This window comes from Euprymna scolopes, chromosome 31 (assembly GCF_053919585.1).
Source record: "Euprymna scolopes isolate OS-2025 chromosome 31, ASM5391958v1, whole genome shotgun sequence".
NCBI classification, from domain to species: domain Eukaryota; kingdom Metazoa; phylum Mollusca; class Cephalopoda; order Sepiida; family Sepiolidae; genus Euprymna; species Euprymna scolopes.
Window position 1 is genome coordinate 67,251,187 of NC_136512.1, and position 19,155 is coordinate 67,270,341.

Below are 19,155 nucleotides of genomic sequence, written 5' to 3' on the forward strand. Positions count from 1 at the left end.
TATATATTAGACCTCTTCAAAATTGACCTTTTTCTTCAAACATATGGAAACTGATATTATTCCCATTCTCCAAGGTCTAAATTAGCTAAATATACCAGTTATTGTGATCTTGGACCTTGGCTATGCCTGCCTCAAGAGCCATGTAATTTTATTGTTGACGTTTTTCAAAAACGCTGCAAAATATGGGATATTATGTCCTTATTTTGATTGCAGCTTTCCAGAGGTTTATGCTATAGCATTGAAAGTGGTACCAAATGAAAGCTAATAAAATTTTCTTGCATATGGTAGTAAACACATGAACACCTGTGTTAATTTTAATTAATTTTAATGCACAAACATATATATTTTTTATGCTTGGAAAGGATGCCATCATATAATACATAACTTTATCTAAAAAAAATGTTACTCTTAATGCATTTATATAATTTATTATCACTAAGTATGTTTTATCTCTTCATTTCAGATTGTAAGTTAAAGCTGATTTGTTAAGATTTGTGAACTGCTGACAACATGGCATCTGGAAGACAACTACGCTGTGGGAAAGTGGTCAGCGATACAAGTGAACGGGATGAACCAACTGAAAAGAGAAGAAAGGTGGCAACTCCTGCCACAAGGTCATTCAGTGATGTGTATCTCATTGGGAAACCCAGCTCCAGCATCAGGGGCTCTCAACTTCCTACTAATCGCCAGGTGTTCCAGTATTTCCTGCATTTGAGGAATGATAATCCCAACAGTGACAATAGGTCTTTAGCCCATGATACAGTGGATGTCGTTTTGCCATTCTGGAATATGGCAAGGATTAAAACACTAACTAGACCAAATGCAGTCAACCGTTTCATGATCCTCCATGAAAAGTACAGGAAAATTGTTAAAAACAAGGGAAGAAATAACAAACCAGAGGAAGAGAAACGAGCTAACTTTCTGAAGGACTTAGACAAGTTATTTGATATTGGAGCAAAGGATGTTGTGGAGGAGATAAGAAGCAACAGGCTGCTCACAAAGGAGACCAAGGAAGAGGACGTCAATTTCTACTTGGACCAACAGACCACTCGCCTGGCACACATGTCAGGTCATGATAAGGTGTTTGAGAAGAAGTCTATAGAGAAAAGCTTCCAAGAAGAAAGAGAAGAGAGAATGTTATCATCAGTGACTGCTGCAGCAGCAGAAGTTGGGAAAATTTCAAGTGATGAAGACCCAGAGAACAGTCAAGGCTCTGGTACTAGTGAGGGTTCAGAATACACTGAGACAACACCAAGCTGTTCATCAAAACCAAGTATGATAACCTTACACTTTCCACACTCAGTTATGACACGTGAAGAGATTTGTAGCACTGCAGATCGGTTGTCACTCTCTGACAACCAGACTACAGCCATGGTGTCTGCAGTGTTGAAGGCAGGAGGCGCAGATCTTGATGACTTTGTTATATCAGCCTCTACTACAAGACGAAATAGGATAAACACTCATCATAACTTGTGCCAAAGTTACATGAATAACTTCAAGGAAAGTCCGCCAGATTACTGCACACTACACTGGGATGGAAAACTTCTACGGGATGTTCTTGGTGAAAGATACCCAGTGGAAAGTCTTGCAGTGCTCGTCTCTGGTACTCCACAGTATGAAGAAGGGAAGCTGCTTGGTGTGCCCTTCATAGAAGGTTCCACAGGAATCCAACAGTGTAATGTTACATTGGAACTGATAGAAGCATGGGGTCTCACAGACAACATTGTAGGCTTGGTATTTGATACCACAGCAAGCAACAGTGGCATCAACAAGGGTGCAGTGAAGCTTATTGAAGAAAAACTAGGCAAAAAGGTATTCTACTTCGCTTGTCGCCATCACATATCAGAGGTAATAATTGGAAGTGTATGGGAGGCTGTGTTCAGCAAGGTCAAGAGTTCTGACAACCCAATGTTCAGCAATGTGAAAGAGAAGTGGGACAAGCTGGTTAAGGACTGCCCAAGAGTTCTGGGCCTAGTTGAACAAGACTTGAAACAGAAGACAAGCACAATTGCAGTCTTAAGCAATTTCCTTGAGGAAGCAAGTCCAAGGGCAGATTACAGAGAGGTGGCAGAGCTGTGCCTGATCCTGCTTGGTGAGGAACCTCCTCGAGGTATCCACTGGGCCAAGCCAGGTGCCATTCACCAAGCCTGTTGGATGGCCAGGAACATTTACTGTATGAAGATGCTCATGTTTTCCAAGGAACTAAAATACAACACGGACACTATCTTCAAGCTGGAGAGGATGAACAAGTTCCTGGCCTTATTCTACACCAGCCACTGGGTGACCACCACATCTGCAGCTGATGCACCTATCCATGACCTCCAGCTTATGAAGAACATGCTGCAATACAAGCAGTATGACTATGAACTGGCAACCTCTGTTCTCAAGAAAATGAACAACCACCGCATATGCAAGAAAATTTTATTAGCTTTCATTTGGTACCACTTTCAATGCTATAGCATCAACCTCTGGAAAGCTACAATGACAATAAGGACATAATATCCCATATTTTGCAGCGTTTTTGAAAAACGTCAGCAATAAAATTACATGGCTCTTGAGATCACAATAACTGGTATACATTAAATCCATTGCCAAGGCCACTGGAAAAATGGTGGGATCCTTCTATCAATCCAGTAGATATCTCACTGCTGATGCAATTCTCTATCTATATAAGAGCCAGGTACGTCCAAGGATGGAGTACTGTTGCCACATCTGGCCAGGAGCTGCTAGAAAGGATTTATCCTGCTTTGATAGAGTTCAAAATAAACTTCGTAGTCTCGTAGGGGATGTCCTTTTCTCTTCCCTACAACCTCTTTCTCACAGAAGAGATGTTGTGAGTTTGCTTTATCGTTATTTTCATGGCAAGTGCTCGGCTGAGCTCCAATGTATAGTCTCGCCTCCCCAGACTTTCACAAGAAACACTCGTCTAGCACAAAACACTATCACTAATTTCCCCCACTCTATATCTGTGCCTAAACCTAAACGTAGATTCCATGAACAAAGCTTCTTTCTTAGAACTGCACACCTGAGGAATTATCTTCCATTTTCCTGCTTTCCAGCTGACTACAATATGGTTGTCTTCAAGTCTAACGTAAAGAAGTTTTTGATGAACCGTTCCATATAAGTTAAATTTACCAAATTTCCATTATTAACGATTACTATATTGTCCAATTTCTACTGTACACTCTTTAACCCTTATCCTCGAGTGGCCTCTTGGCCTTAATAAGCAGTGATAATGTAAAAAAAAAAAAAAATGGAGTAAGCAGAACAAAGTTTTCAAATTGCAAGCAAAACTGAACAGAAACCATCAATCCTGCACAAACATATCCAATTGCATAGGCCTACATCTATAATATAAACGGCAAAAATCTGTTTAAATGTATTTATGTTTATATATCTGCCTAAAACTTTCCACAGAGGCAATGGATTTTCACAAGATCGGTATCGTATTGAAGCTCAACCCTTCGGACAATAAATATAGAAAAATTGGCTAAAAACGTTAATTCCCTCACCCTCAGCTGGGCACTTTTCTATAGGAAGGGGGTAGAAAAAAAATCGTTCCTTCATGACAATTTAGCCAAACATGCATGCACAAAAAATGTTCTTTCTTGAATTAGTTTAAATATAACAAAAAAAAAACAAAAAAAAACGCCCTAACTTCGCTCTCACGATCACAGACCAGCCCTTATAGTGGCAGCGTCGTTATCTTAAAATTGCACATTCGAGCTGAGATAACATTTTTTTTTTTTTTCGATTTTATAAGTTTTAATATTGAAACGGGTTTTTATGCTATTTTTTCATTCGTTTTATTTATTTTTTTTTTTTTAAATATTTTTCCATCACGTTTACTATTTTTTTTTGTTTTAACATTTAAACAGGTTTTTTATGCCATTTCTTTTGCGTTCGCTTATTTATTTTGCATCACGTTATGTGATTTTTTGTTTTGGTTTTCGGATTAAAAAAAAAAAGTTATATTTAAACAGGTTACTCCCCCCCCCCATACTTCACCACACTCAGGCAACGCCAGGTGCCCCCGCTAGTAAAGAATAAAATAATGAGTAGTAAAATATACTTAGCTTTAAGTGCATTTTAATGTTATATATCTCATAATTTAGTAATTTAAATTTTATGATGTGAAATGGTTAAATTTCAAATCTAGAATTTTTATTATATGCAAGACAAAGAATATATTTCAAGAAGTATACTTTGTCTTGCATATAATAAATTTATGTATTTGCTCTATCTGGTATATTGAGCAATCTTTATTTAGCTGAGATTGTCTTTATAAAATATTACAGCCAATAATATTTTGTAAAACCGATAATCACCAGTAGATTTATTGCATTATTCTGAAGTATATATATATATATATATATATATATATATATATATATATATATATAATAGATTTGGATCAGATTATTAGAATATGTAGGGAAAAAAAAGAAAAAAAAAGAAAATTGGTTGATTTACTGGTAACGTACAATTTGGTTGACTGAAATGTCATGTTTATCTCAAATTTCTTTTGATTGGTGATTGTTTTTCTAAATAATTGACAAAATCTGTTACACTGTTTTCCTTCTGTTCAACAGGAGAAAAACTTTTCTGACCAGTCACAATAACCAGGTTCCTGTCCCTCTGAAAAATCTATAATTTACCAATTTTGTGTTAATTCGAGATAAATTGGCTGTCTTCAACAAAGGTTTATAAACAGAATAAAATAGAACAAAGCTAATTATAATATGTGTGTGTGTGTGTCTCTTACGCAACATTTTTTCTGCTTAAAAACTTCACTCAACTGTTAGTCAACACACACACACACACATATATATATATATATAGCAAAAATGATAAATAGTAAAAACCAGATGAAAGTGCCCAATATTATTGCAGAGCAAATATACGTTTTATTTTTTACTAGCATTGCCCAGATGTTTGGATGTGTATTTTGAGCAAAAAAGTGGTAGTAGGAAGGCAGGCTTGAACCCGTACCGCGAAGGAAGAAAAGAGTAAGAAAAAAAAAACTGACGTCTTTGCTGTTATGACCACCACCAAACCAGAAGTAATGTAGGTTTAAATTAAGGCTAGACAATCGAAAGGAGAGGATGACTTTCAAAAATATTGGTGAAAAAAAAACGACCCCCCCTCCCACCTGTAGAAAAGTGCCCAGTTGAAGGTGAAGATATTAATGTTTTTAACCAATTTTTTTATATTTGTCGTCTGAAAGGTCGAACTTCAAAACGATACTGATTTTTAAAAATCCGTCGCCTTTGTCGAAAGTTTTAGGCAGACATTCAAACATACATACATTTATATATTGGTAACTAAAAATTTTCAACCCAAACAGATTAAAAAGCTTGCCCTATTACTGAATATCCTTTATGTAAAATTTCAAATGTTTAGACCAGAAATTGTCTGAGTAATTTGGTAGAGACTGCAGAGGTAAATTTATTTTTTTTTAACTTTGACCCCTATTATGACCCCCTTAACATTTATTGTTTTGGGCTCAAATCAAGTTATTAAGTTAGATCCATGTTCAAGGAATCTATATTTAAAATTTCAAGTGTTTAAACCCAAAATTGTCGGCGGAGCTTGGTAGAGTTCTCAAAGGTCAAATCGTTGAACTTTGACCCCTTAACAGCAAAATTTCTGTCCGAAAACCGATTACAAAGATTTTCCCAAATCTCAGTACCCTGTATATCAAATTTGAAGTCTGTAGACTGAAAATTGACAGAGGTATTGTATAGGGAAATGTACACAGGCAGACAGACAGACACACACACTTTCACTTTTATAGATATATAGATTACTGTTAAAACATATATATATATATATATATATATATATTAATCATCCACAGACAGACTGTTTCACAGCTCTTTAGTGCAGCAAGACTAGTAACTACCTTAAGTCACGATTGAAACTCCAACGCCTAGGCAACAGTCAGTGCTTCTAACCATTATGCTATTGGCTGCTAAGATATATATATATATATATATATATATAGGCAGCAAATCATTATTCTAGCACATCTGATTGAACACGACAGTTATTCTTTTTCTGATTTTTCTGGTTATCTTTTCCATTTGCCGAGTGGTCTTTTTATTTCAGCTGGCATGTTGTATAAAATGTCACCCGAAAGTTGTTTAGCCATATTCTTCTCGAGCACTTTCTATTGGTGCATCCGATTATCATCATTGTTGTTATCATTTTCTTTGAGGCTGGGTGTATTTATAGTCCCTCCCACCACCACCAACCATTCTGCACCCACCTTTATCTTTATAACCATTAAAAAAAAATTATAAATACACCAAGCCTCAAAGGAAAAGAAAATGATAACAATCGCTCCTAATTATAATCAGATACACCGAGAGAAATCGCTGAGAAAAACATGGCTGAACTTTTGGGCGCCATTTTATACAACATACCAGCTGAAATAAAAAAGACTGCTTGGCAAATAAAGATATCCAGAAAAATCGGAAAAAAGAATAATTCTGTCATGTTCAATCAGACGTGCTTGAATATATTTATTTTTTAAGTGCTCAATACTTAGAGCTTTTATAAATAAAATTATATAAACATTAAAAAGCATCAATGCACATCAATCAACATTTAAATTAAATCTATAAATAAGTAAAATTTAAAAATTATATCTATAAATAAAATAACTTGTTCAAATTAAGATAGAGTGATAAAAGTGGAAGTATGTTTTCTTAAAAAAAAAAAAAAAAAAAAAAAAACACGATAGAAAAAGATAAATCGCAAGATTAGAAAATTATTTTATTGTAATGAAATTTTCAATATTTATAAAGAAATAATATTCAATATAAAGTAGTTATTTTATTTATAAAGAAGAAATTTAAAAAAAAAGAAACTAATCTTTTAAAATTCAAATTCCAGTTTTTTAATATCATTTTCTACAAAGAGCTACCTTTAAAAATTATCTTTAATTTTTTGATTTTTTATTCTCATCTTAAAGGATGTTATCTCTTTGTAAAGGTGATATAATCGAATTTTGACTAAGTAGAAGACATTACATTCTTAAAATGAAGATCGGGATAAAATAATTTAAGTGACTTGAAAAGATTTTTTTCAATCAGCATGTCTTGATTTTTTTTTAAATAAATATTTTATGTTAACATTAAAAAATTTCATTAAAATCAGATAAGTCTGATTTGTGGTAGATTATTTTTCAAACAAGAGGATATTCAATTCCTTTTAGCTCAAAAGAATTTAAAAAAAAAACAAAAAAAAACTTTTGTTTTCATTGACTGTCTGGTTTAAATAGACACCGTTTCTTAAAATATTTGTACAGAGGGAATTTCGAAAAATTCTTGCTACTCACCTCAGAGTCTCGATAAAAGAACTGTCGATGTTTCTTTTGATGTTTGTGCATCTTTAGCATCATTTGAAACTCTTCATTGGAAATGGTGCCATTGTCTGTGTCTTCATCTGAAGAACTGTCGCTCAGCAGAATATTCTGGAATAGAAGCAGAAAATATTTAACCAATTTCACATGATGATCATTCCCTACTCTAATAAAGTCCAAGGTGTATTTATTTGTCTATATTAAACAATAGGGAAAAAAAAGCATCATTGATCTTGATACATATAGATACACACACACATATATATATCTATGTATGTAAATAAAATAAAAATTATATATGTAAATATAGTCATAAACATTACATAAAGTAAGTTTTTAATTTGGAGGATATCTTTCTGATGAATCATTGTTCTAGAAAATTCAAGATTTGGTTGAAAACCTTGAATAACTGAATAAACAGATGTTAAAATTAATCTCTTTGTTAGAAAATAAAAATATTTGAAATATTAGAAAATAAAAAATGTTATGAAATATTTTCAGTGATTTTTTTTTGTTTAAATTTTTCTAAGATTTATGGTGTAATACACTTTTTTCAAAGTTTAATTGTTTTTTGTTGTTCTCTTAATTTTTTTTTTTAATAATTTTAAATTAACCTATGAAATATTTTCAAAGATGTGACCAAACTCCTATTTAAAAATATTATCCTTGGAATATATTTTTTCTATTGTCTATTTATAATGCTCCAGAATTATATATCAATATCTATTGAGCACTATGCTAAAGCATGATACTTTAATTTATGCAGATTGCGTATGTATTATTATAGAATCAATCCTCTATTGAATATTATATATTACGAAGAATAATTTGTCCGGTGGACTAATTCGTAAAAGAAAAAACAAAAAATTACAATAATAATTCATCAAATAATAATTCATCAAATTCCGTCTGTTTACAATATCACATCAGCTGATGATGAATGCCCTGGAAACTCACTTCTGAGTAATGTTTAGTTTAAAATATGCAACCAAAGAAACGATTTGCAGCGATTTTAAATGGTACCTCTTCTTTTATTGTAAATTGAATTCATTAATAAGAAAAAATTAAAATAAAATGGTGAGGTTCCCCTGGGCTTGAACATGGGATCATTCGATCTGTAGTCGAATGCTCTACCACTGAGCTATGTTTCCAGATGTCAACAAATTTGCTTTTTTCTAGGAAATTATTTGTCGCAATTTTATCTCCCTTGCCGGTGCAACCTTAGATAATTCTTTGTAAAAAGATTTTTTTTTATCTATAAGAAAGAAAAACTTTTTGGGATCAGATTGTTTTGATATTTATCAGACAAATTTCTGTATAAAACATCTAAGAAAACTGCCAGACATAAATTACCTTTGTGTGAAATTTGCAAAAGATAGGCTCAGCTGTTTTGGAACCTATAAGGAACTCTCTCTCTCTCTTGCAAATCGGTTGCAAGTTCTCACACACAAAAAAAAAAAAAAAAAAAAAAAGCAAGTGTGAATGCTGGTAAAGCATCCCCTCCCCACACAATTAAAAAAAAAAAAAAAAAAAAAAAAAAAAAAAAACAATCAACCACTTAATCTTAAAGATTTTACAAAATTTTTCTGGCTTGGCCATTTTAAATCATGTATCTTTTTTTTAAATTAATAAGGGGCATTCCAAAAGTAATGTTTCCTATTTTTTTTTATTCCACCAAAATAGATCAGAGGATTGCAAATTGTATTGTTATGATGACTAAAATTATGCAGTCATGACCGGAAAGTTTTATCTCTGTTGCAGATATTGACGGTGTGGGACTCTAAGATAGCAACCCATCATGGATGAGTGTCAGAAGCAAAGATGTGTCATTGAATTCCTAGCAAAAATACACTGAAAATGGTGATTACTATGTAGAAAAATAAATTCTGGAGCACAAAAGGTCACTTGTTTTAATGATACCACTCCTGTCCTTTGTAGCTCTTCAACTTTTTGAATAAAAAAAAAAAAAAATAGGAGGCTTTACTTTCAGAATGACCATCGTAGATACATAAATACACTTAGAGATCCTGCGGAAATTCCAGCGCTTTCTACATCGATCTGTATAACTTACTGTTAATAATAATAATAATAATCCTTTTGATATTAAATGTCTGTCAGGATCAATCCCATTAGGAAAATAATTGACTTTATCATTCCATAAAAATAATTGTCCTTGTCAATTAAATAGTTTTTAAAACAAAAGGTTATTTTTTTGTTTTTTTAAATTTATTCAAATGTGCAACAATTTAATTATTTTAAAACCATAAATATTCCATCTCTTCATAAAAATAAAAGTCAGCTGAATATTCTAAATATCAATAAAACAAAAGTAACATTTGAAATGTGTTTATTTACACTTGTACTGTTTTAGTCAACAAAATTACAGAATTTAAATTTGGAACAATTCATTTTAAAATGGTAATGTTCAAATTTTTTTTTTTTTACTTTTGTAACGTTAGACTAATCACCAGTTACAAATTTTGCTGATCACACAACATTTCATTTTTAAAATGTGAAAGGTGATACCACCAATAGCAATGGCCAAGAACACATTGCCTGAAAGTACTTCTTTTAAACTCCTCGGCCTAACGTTTACAGGGAATATGAACTGGAATAGATACATTGAGGGCATTGCCAAGGCTGCTGCAAGGAAGGTTGGCTCCCTCTACCGTGCTAGAAAACTACTTACGCCTGACAGTATCCTATACCTCTATAAGGCCACCATTCGCCCATGTATGGAGTACTGTTGTCACATCTGGGCTGGTGCATCTGATGCTCGTCTCTCGCTCCTGGACAGGGTTCAAAAGAGAGTCGCCAACCTGATAGGTCCTGAACTGTCATCTAGGCTTCAGTCTCTGTCCCATTGACGAGATGTTGCATCCCTCTGCCTGTTCTACAAAAACTTTAATGGTGAATGCTCTGATGAACTGCAAACACTTGTACCTCCCCGACGTAACTACCCCCGACAAACCCGAAAAGCTACTAAGTCTCATCCCTTTACAGTAGAGATCCCTAGGTGCAAGAAAGCCTTTTACTCCAATAGTTTCTTCCCCAGAACTGCGGGTCTTTGGAACTCCCTTCCGGGATTCTGCTTTCCCAACTGCACTGATATACAGAAGTTTAAATGTAATGTTAACAAACATCTTTCTACTCATCTCCCTTCATAATGACCCCACTAATTAAGTCCCTGATAGTAGCCCCCTGCTTCAAAGTGGCACTGTGCCTTGTTTGGGGTGAAAATTGAATAATAAAAAAAAAAAATTAAAAAAAAACAACTAGGGCTATGACAGCAGCATATTCTTTTCATTTTGACTCTCGGGTATGTATCCGTTGATATCTTATATGCTTTTATACAGAGGGGTGTGATTCTCGGTTGATTAACTGTGTATAACCGTGTGGGATATATACTCGAGAGTCAAAACAATGATAAGAATATGCTCATGTCATAATCCTAGTGATAACGTATCCATGGACATTGAATGGCATCATACATTAAAATAACAGATATTGAATTCAATCAGCACTGAAAGATAAATTATAAAATTCATTCCATGAAAGTCTGAGTAAGAGTTGAGTGTTTGAGATACTGATCTCTTGAACCCTGTTTGTGTGAATTCACAGCTGCATAATAAGTTTATAAAAAAAAAAAAATTTTTTTAATTTTCTTTCTTTTTTAAAACTTGACCGGAATTTTCCAAAGATAAAAAGATTTTTTTTTTATTATCTTACCTTCAGCCATTTGCGACTTTTCTTTACTTTACTAAAATTGTAGAGCCTCATCTTATCAGCCTTTTTTTCTGAAATTAAATATTGTGAAAGTAAAAAATAAATTGATACACTTTACATCAGAAATATGAAATTCATTTGTTCATACTGTCAAGATGAAAAACAAAAACATCTTGTGGACCAGGAAACAAGATTGGCAATCATAAAAAAATAAATTTAAAAAAAATTCAAATTTACTTTCTATCAAACTAGAAAAAAATATGATCACTGGGTCACCCACTGAGCTCCAGTTAGATTGTTTGAATCAGAAAAAGTAAATTACATTTTAAGGAAAAAAAAAAATCGAAAATTAGTGTTTTCGTTCATTATATCACCTCTCCTTCCTTCTCAATTATGGCTGGTGCTACTAGATCAGGTTGTCTGAAGATATTGGCTTCCTGAGATGAAATGCACCTAACATTAATGCCTTTTGTTTTTCTACTTCCTTTTGCAAAACTTAATTATGTTCTGCAAAACCAAAACCAAAAACAACAACCCACCTTTTCCTTTTTTCCCATTTCTCCTTTCTACACCTTCACTTCCTGACTGGTTTCCTAACTTAAAATGTCCCAAACATTAATGCTATAACCCTTTTCCCTTTCCCATTGCAAAACTCATTCATGTTCTACAGTGCAGGGAACAAAAATGATAAAATCCACTATAAAGCAACCAAACTAAACCAACCAAACACTACAAACTAGCAATTGAAGATACAAAGAGCTTCAAGAATAAAAACCTTCTACAAAATAACTGCATGCAACATGAATACTATTTCCAAAATAACTAGATTCGGCATTAAATAACTCAAAAAGGGTTGATATGTTGTAAAACAACCAAACCAAATCTCAATTATAGGTCAAACAATATTAAAATTTATGGAAACATTGTCTATTGTTTATAATGGACTATTCCGATATTGTTTTATAGTGAGTGATTATAGTCAACATCTGTTCTTTTTGACTTATAGTTTCTACTCTGCAGATGGGACAAAAATGACAAGCTTTCTGATTAATGACCATCTTCTCAAATAACATGAAAGCCTACCCACTTTACCCCTGTTAAGAATGGCCTTTTTTATTTCTGTTTAATCATATCTAATCATCCAGCAAAACGGACAGCAGTACTGTATGTCAAAAAGAGTATACAATCCTGACTATCGCTTAGTGAGTTTTATTACTTTTCACTCTTAATAAAGAGAGTGTGAGAGTGATGGAAACAAGAGTGATAGAGACTGTATGAAACAAGAGCAAGAGTGAGGTGGTGGGAGGGGGTGAGGGATGTCAAACAACATAGAGGGTGACACTAATAGACAGTGACAGTATGAGATGGGAGTAAATTGTAAATTACAGCTAATTAGAACAATTAAAACAGAATTCTTTTCAAACATAACTCAATCCCGTAGCCAAGGAATAGTTCAGCTATTCTGGGAGATTAAAACATAAGAAAAAAAAAGGGTGCTTCTACACTATTAGGACAAAATTTTGTAGTCGATAAATTGGAAGTTAAAATTTTTTTATAATTTTAATCTTGACTGAACTTTTCAAACTAAAGATTAAATGTAGAGGACAAGGTATTAAAAGATACAGGACTTCATCGGTTATAATATGGGCCAAGTTGCGAGCCGCTACAACAAACGGAACTGATGTTATCGCCAAAAGTATGACACTTCAATTTGCTTTGACTTAAATATTCCAAAGTTAAATTAATTCAAAGTAAGACCATCACCAATATTTTGACCAAGTTTGGTAACAACAGATCAACTAAACTGAACACTAGGCTGTATAGAAACAATCAGTAACAAACTCAAAAACATTGTCTTTGGATTCTTTGGCCTACTGTTCTCAGCTTGAGTGTAATTTTTACACTTCAGTGGATGTAATCTTTGACCTTCAGGTATAGGTTTTCGAACTTGAGAATCTGTATAAAATTTCCAAACGGAACCCCTTCATTTTATCCAAAGAGGTAGCATGCTCTTGTTCAGTCAGCCAGTGAATAAAGTACTTACTAAAATTTAATTGTAAGTTACACTCTTCTGAAGGTTGAAGTATCAACCCTCAGTGAAGGCAACATTCAGAATACAGCTGCAAATTATTTAGGACTTCTACTTAGTCATAGCTGACAGAATGAGAGCATGCTACTCCCATGGATTAGATTCGTTCGAAATTCTATGCAGACTCAAGAGCGACAGAAAGATTCCAAGTTTGGCAAGATACACCTCAACAAGATTAGAGGTTATATCAGCCGAAACAAGAATAACTCAAGATGAGAACAGTCGTCTGAAGAAGCCAAATAATATGAATAATACATAGTCATCTAAAAAATTCAGAAACGTAATAACAAACAAAGACTTCTGGCATTCGAGCCAAGATCACAGTTTGGTTTGCTCAGGGCTCCATTTCTTTGCTGAGGAAAGGTCAATGGCATGGTGAGGAGGAAAATTTAGATGACTACAAGCCTTTGACTCTGCTAAACACAGAGTTAAAGATTTTGGCAAAGATTCTTGCAAATCGCTTGCAAGTTGTCATCACTAACTTGATCAAACCGGACCGGAGCTACGCTGTGAAGGGGAATCAATTCAAGACAATCTGCACTTGATCCACACGATCATAGAGAAAATAAAAGATGACACTGAAGCCATGTTGATCAATTTAGATCAATCCAAGGCTTTTGATAGGGGCGACCATTGTTTCCTGCGATTTGTTTTAGAGCTAGCCAGTTTTAATCCAGACTTTCGCAAGTGAATCTCTGTTCTGTACCACAGGCAGATCAACAGTAGGCTTTTGGAGTATTTCAGCATCTCTCGGTCACTGCATCAGGGCTGTCCGCTGTCACCTCTGTTATATGTCCTGGCGTTGAAACCTCTACTTTGCAAGCTAAGGGGCGAGGCAATAAAACCAGTCCTGAGCGGAATAGCTCTCCCTGGTGGTACAGGAGTCAGGATTTCTGCGTTCGCCAGTGACATCTCCATGTGTGTGTTGAGCCACACAGACATCAAAGCAGTGATCAAGGCGCTTGCTCGCTAAGAAAAAGTCACAAGGGCCTTCTTCAACCACAGCAAGTCTCTCGGTCTGTGGTTGGGCACCTGGAGCAGTGAATCTGCACTTCCACGCATATTCAGCTGGACCAATCGCCCGGTCCGCATTTTCAGTATCTGGTTTGAACCAGGTCTACAGCTGGATAAAAACTGGTCGGAAGTACAAACAAAGGTTGAATCATCGGTGAAGACTTGGATTTGAAGGAGATTGTCCTTGAAGGGTCGAGCATAGGCGTGCGCTACTTACGTTTTCCTGATCATTCCTTTACCGGTTGTCTATACTGCCCGTACCTGCGAAACACCTCCAAGCTTTCAAAGAGCTCCTCTCCTCACTTCTATGGGAGAAGGAATAGCATTATATTCACAGGAAGGTATGTACTCAAAGTCCGAGCGAGGGAGGCCTGAGACTCCTCGATCTCAAATGTCATAGACATGCCGAGAGATTGGCTTTCCTAGATTGTTCACTAGAAGAGAACTTTCCATGGTTCCAAGTGGTTGGAAGCGCTTTTCCAACCTTAAACCTGCCCCAGTCGATTGAAGTCATCAAATTTAAACCTATTTTATACCTCACATTGCACATACATCATGCCATTCCCACACCGTGCAATATACACATCATACCATTCCCGCATCATGCAACACACACATCATACCACTCCTGTACTGTATAACACACACATCATACCATCCCCGCAGCATGCAACACACACCATTCCCGCATCATGTAAAACATACCCTCAATGATTAACTCTCATTTTCATATATCATTTCACTGCATCTACATGCTTGATGAACTTTTCCCTTGATTGACAATGATAATTTTAGAAAGAAAAAATTACTTTCTTACCTGCTTTTGTTAATGTTAGCCCATTTGTTAAGTTATGCCGATCACCATTTTGAGATGATCGAAAACCATCCAAAAAGTCATCATCACTACAAGAAAGTATAAAGAAAAAATATTAAAGTCATCAACTTTAACAATATATACATTGCAAGAAAAAGAAATATATATATATGAATTTGGTCACATCTTTGAAAACTATTTAGTATGGTTCATTTGAAAATTTTAGAAAACCAAATAATGTTATAAAATATTTTATTAAATGATTAAAGGAGGAAAAGAATGTGAAATAAAAAAAATCATGACGTTTCTGAGTGGACATGGCATGCTCAAATAAACACAACTTGTTCTTTTGAATCGAGCATATTGTAAAGCTGTATCTACCAGGTAAATTTGAAGCCAAATTCTAAAAAAATTTTTGAAAACCAAAATACTTTTAAATAAGTCTAAATTCGCGAAATTTGGCCTAAAAACGCTGAGTCGTTCTAAAATTGGTGATCAATTTACTAGAATGCTAAATTAGAAACTGAGTACCCCTTACAAATATTTAGATATGGACTTAAAAAACTTTTTTTTTTGATAATCTGGTAGATTAGTGTCCATTCGATAATAATCCGCTGAAAAAAATTGACAAAAAATACAGAGAGGAGTACCACTTTCATATGTGCGCCAAATATTGTTATAAAAAGCCTCTTTAAGAAAATAAAGTTGAGCCCCGTTCAGGGAATTAAGAAAACCCAAGTGCAAATGCAACATTCCTACTTCCTGTTATTGAATACTTTGTTTATTTAGCATTTACAGGTACTTAATTTCCTGAATGGTAATAATTATCACTTTCTACACAAGGTATAGGTATGAAAATTATTGTTAATGTTTATTCAAAATATGTTATCATTTTCATGTTTTGTAACTTTTAGGTAAGGAGTGATAATTTGAATTACTCATACTATTCTTATCTTTTTAAAAAATGTTAAACAAGCATAGTGAATTAATACAGAAATGCCAACATAGAAATAAATTTAAAATAGCCTAACAATAATGCAAACCAGTTTGCATTATCTCAAGATATTTTTTAATCATTTGTAAATTAGTTTCATTTACAGAATCAAAATGATAAATCATAATATGAAGTAACCAATAAACTTCAATTATTAAAACAGCATCATCGATTGAAGTTTAGTTTCCCTTTAAATATTTATTCGAACACCAAAAAAAAAAAATAAAATAACTAGTGAGAGCTGGGTATTTTTATACACATGAATGTATGTGCATAGATGCTTTAAAAATTCTCTAAATAATTAGTTTTGTGAGAATTAACAATGGAACCTATAATAGAATCCACAACAGACACAAGGAAAATGAATATACACATACCCAAAGCAAGAGCAGAAATCCTAGAAAACTACCTTCAATCTGTAGCGGAATGGGGGGGGGGGAGACACCTCCTCAACCACCAATTTCTATGACAAATAACACCTTAATTGAGAGCTCATTGTTCAAACTTCTCAGCTAACCTTCATAGGCAACATAAATTGGAACAAATACATTGAGAACATTGTGAAGGCTGCTGCAAAAAAGTTAGGCTCTCTCTACTGTGCTACAAAATGACTCACACTAGAGAGTATCCTAATCTACCACTAGTCTCTCACACTTAGACAAGGTCTGAAAAAGAGTCTCAGAACTAACAACTCCTGCATTATCCGCCAAACTCCAACCTTTGTGCAAATCGTCGCAATGTTGTATCCTTGTGCCCGTTTTACAAGTACTTTAATGAAATGTACTCTAATGACCTCATAACACTTATATCCCCTGGACATATATATATATATATATATATATATACAGGGTGGCCGAAAAGTCCCAGGACACTCTATTTTTAATATTTTAATGCTGTTAAATATGATTGATTTTAATATTCTAATGTTGTTAAAACAATTTAATTCATTTATTTTTTCAGGTTATGACTGACATCAGTGTATTTACTGTTTGTTTCATTAAAAAATACTGTGTTTTATTAAAAATACATGTATAGTGTCCTGGGACTTTTCGGCCACCCTGTATATATATATATATTTCTCGACTAATCTGACAAGCAGCAAAATTCCATCCCGTCACTGCTGAGGTCTCTACATGCTGGAAAACCTACTTTAATAGTTTCTTCACTCGGAATATACTAGACTTTTGGAATTCCCTCCCTGTTTTCCTAACTGTACTAACTTGATTCTTAAATGTCATGTAAACAGAGCTTTCTATTCCACTCCTCACAGTCACCCTCTCCTCTCTGTTAGACATGATCCCAAATAATAATCCCTTTACATCCAAGTGCTAATATGGCTTGTTTGTGATGAAAATGAAAAGGAGTAATTATTATTACTCCTTAAAAATAATAATAATAAAAAAAATGTATATGTGTGTGAGATATATAAAGATTTCAATTTATGATATTGGGTTCTCATTAAATCATGTGCAGTTTACATACAAGTGATCAATAAACCTAAATATTTTTAGCTGGTAGGGAGAGAGTACCTTCATGTATGCGCATACATATATATGTCCATAACAGGAGTATGTAAATGCATATGTGATGGATGGTCGAAGGGAGTTCATCCTAGATCCCTTATTCTTCACCTCATGACTAATAGCTAGGTCTATGACAAGAGAATATCTCTTCATTATTTTGACTCTTGAGTATATATCAGTTAATATCTTATGTTTTTATATAGAGTGATGTGGTTCTCGATTGTTGGATATATACTCGAGAGTCAAAACAATAATATTCTCTTGTCATAGCCCTACTAATAGCTATCCTTTAAAATCTGAAAGATTCACACCCTTTCATAAAAGATAGCTCACAGAAAAGTGCCAACAAAAAACAAATATATATATTACCTATATTTACCTAGCATTGCCTGGGATGCAGTAAAGTTATTTAGTTTTAATTTATTTATTGTGGACTATTATCCTCAGCTTTTTAGTTGTTGTTGTTTCACAACGTTTCGGCCAACTATTTCTCTGGCCTTCGTCAGGTGGTAACCGCAACGGGATAGGAACTCCGAATCTCCTAACTGCATTCTCAGCAATTACTGCCATCCATGGTTGTTGTCGTCTCATCACGTTTTGACCATGTAAGCCTCTGGGGCCCGTGGCACAGTGGATAGAGACGGTGAGTCTCTACGGTTCCAGGTGAGAATTGTCTGAAGATAACGGTTTTAATCCTACCGAAAGCCGGCCAGAGGCTTACTTGGCCAAAACGTGATGAGACAACAACAACTATGGATGACAATAATTGCTGAGGATGCAGTCAGGAAATTCGGAGTTCCTCTCCCATCGCGGTTACCACCTGACGAAGGCCAGAGGAACGTCGTGAAACAACATAAAAAAAAGATGAGGATAATAGTCCGTAATAAATAAATTAATAAATAATACTCATCTCAATAATGAATTCCAATTAAAATTATTTAGTTTTATTATTTTTTTTATTATTTTCTTGCACACAGGTCACCTATAACAACTAAAGGAGGAAAAGGAAGAGAAAGAGAAAAGGTGGGGAGGAGGAGCTTCGAGTCTAACACAAATAAGAATCCACCAATTCAGAATTCAACGGGTAGCTCCACTATGATCAAGAGAGGATGACAATGGCTTGATGACCAATGCTTTTAAGAAAATGAGTGGTCTCAGCAATGACAACAAATGCAAGTCCTGCTAGAAAGGAGTAGAGAGTGTGAGCCACCCAACATCCAGTTATCAAGTTCTGCTATGGACAGTTATTATACAATGAGACACAACGGAGTTTGTAAATATCTACACTCGACCATCTGTAAAAAGTTGAATATTGAATGCGGCAACAAGTCCCGGGAACATATATCAGAAAGAACAGTTGGAAGTAAATCATACACCGTCGACTATGACTATACAATTCATACAGCTACATACCTAGAAAACAGAGCTATTAAACCTGATATGGTGATATAGGACAAAAAGGAGAAAGAAGCAACCGTAGTAGAAGTTAGTGTCCATAATGATGCTGGGTTAAATGAAGCTGAGGGGGAAACGATAATGAAATACCAAGGTTTTATATATGATATGAGAAGAAACTGGAATCTTAGGAAGATCTCTATTACTCTAGTAATTATAGGAGCAACCCGA

General features: G+C 34.3%; 2 protein-coding genes across 2 annotated transcripts in view; one reads left to right on the forward strand and one right to left on the reverse strand.

Annotated features, from left to right (window-relative positions):
- Positions 1-19,155, forward strand: part of LOC145255790 (serine/arginine-rich splicing factor 6-like) — a 563,981-nt gene that overhangs the window by 394,789 nt on the left and 150,037 nt on the right. The gene's annotated exons all lie outside the window — the stretch shown is intronic.
- Positions 1-19,155, reverse strand: part of LOC145255787 (chromatin-remodeling ATPase INO80-like) — a 143,554-nt gene that overhangs the window by 87,183 nt on the left and 37,216 nt on the right. The window contains exons 3-5 of the mRNA XM_080114460.1: positions 15,016-15,101; positions 11,099-11,166; positions 7,346-7,480 (exon numbers count right to left, since the gene is read on the reverse strand). Coding sequence (XP_079970586.1) covers positions 7,346-7,480; positions 11,099-11,166; positions 15,016-15,101 — 289 coding nt within the window. The remainder of the gene's footprint in view (positions 1-7,345; positions 7,481-11,098; positions 11,167-15,015; positions 15,102-19,155) is intronic.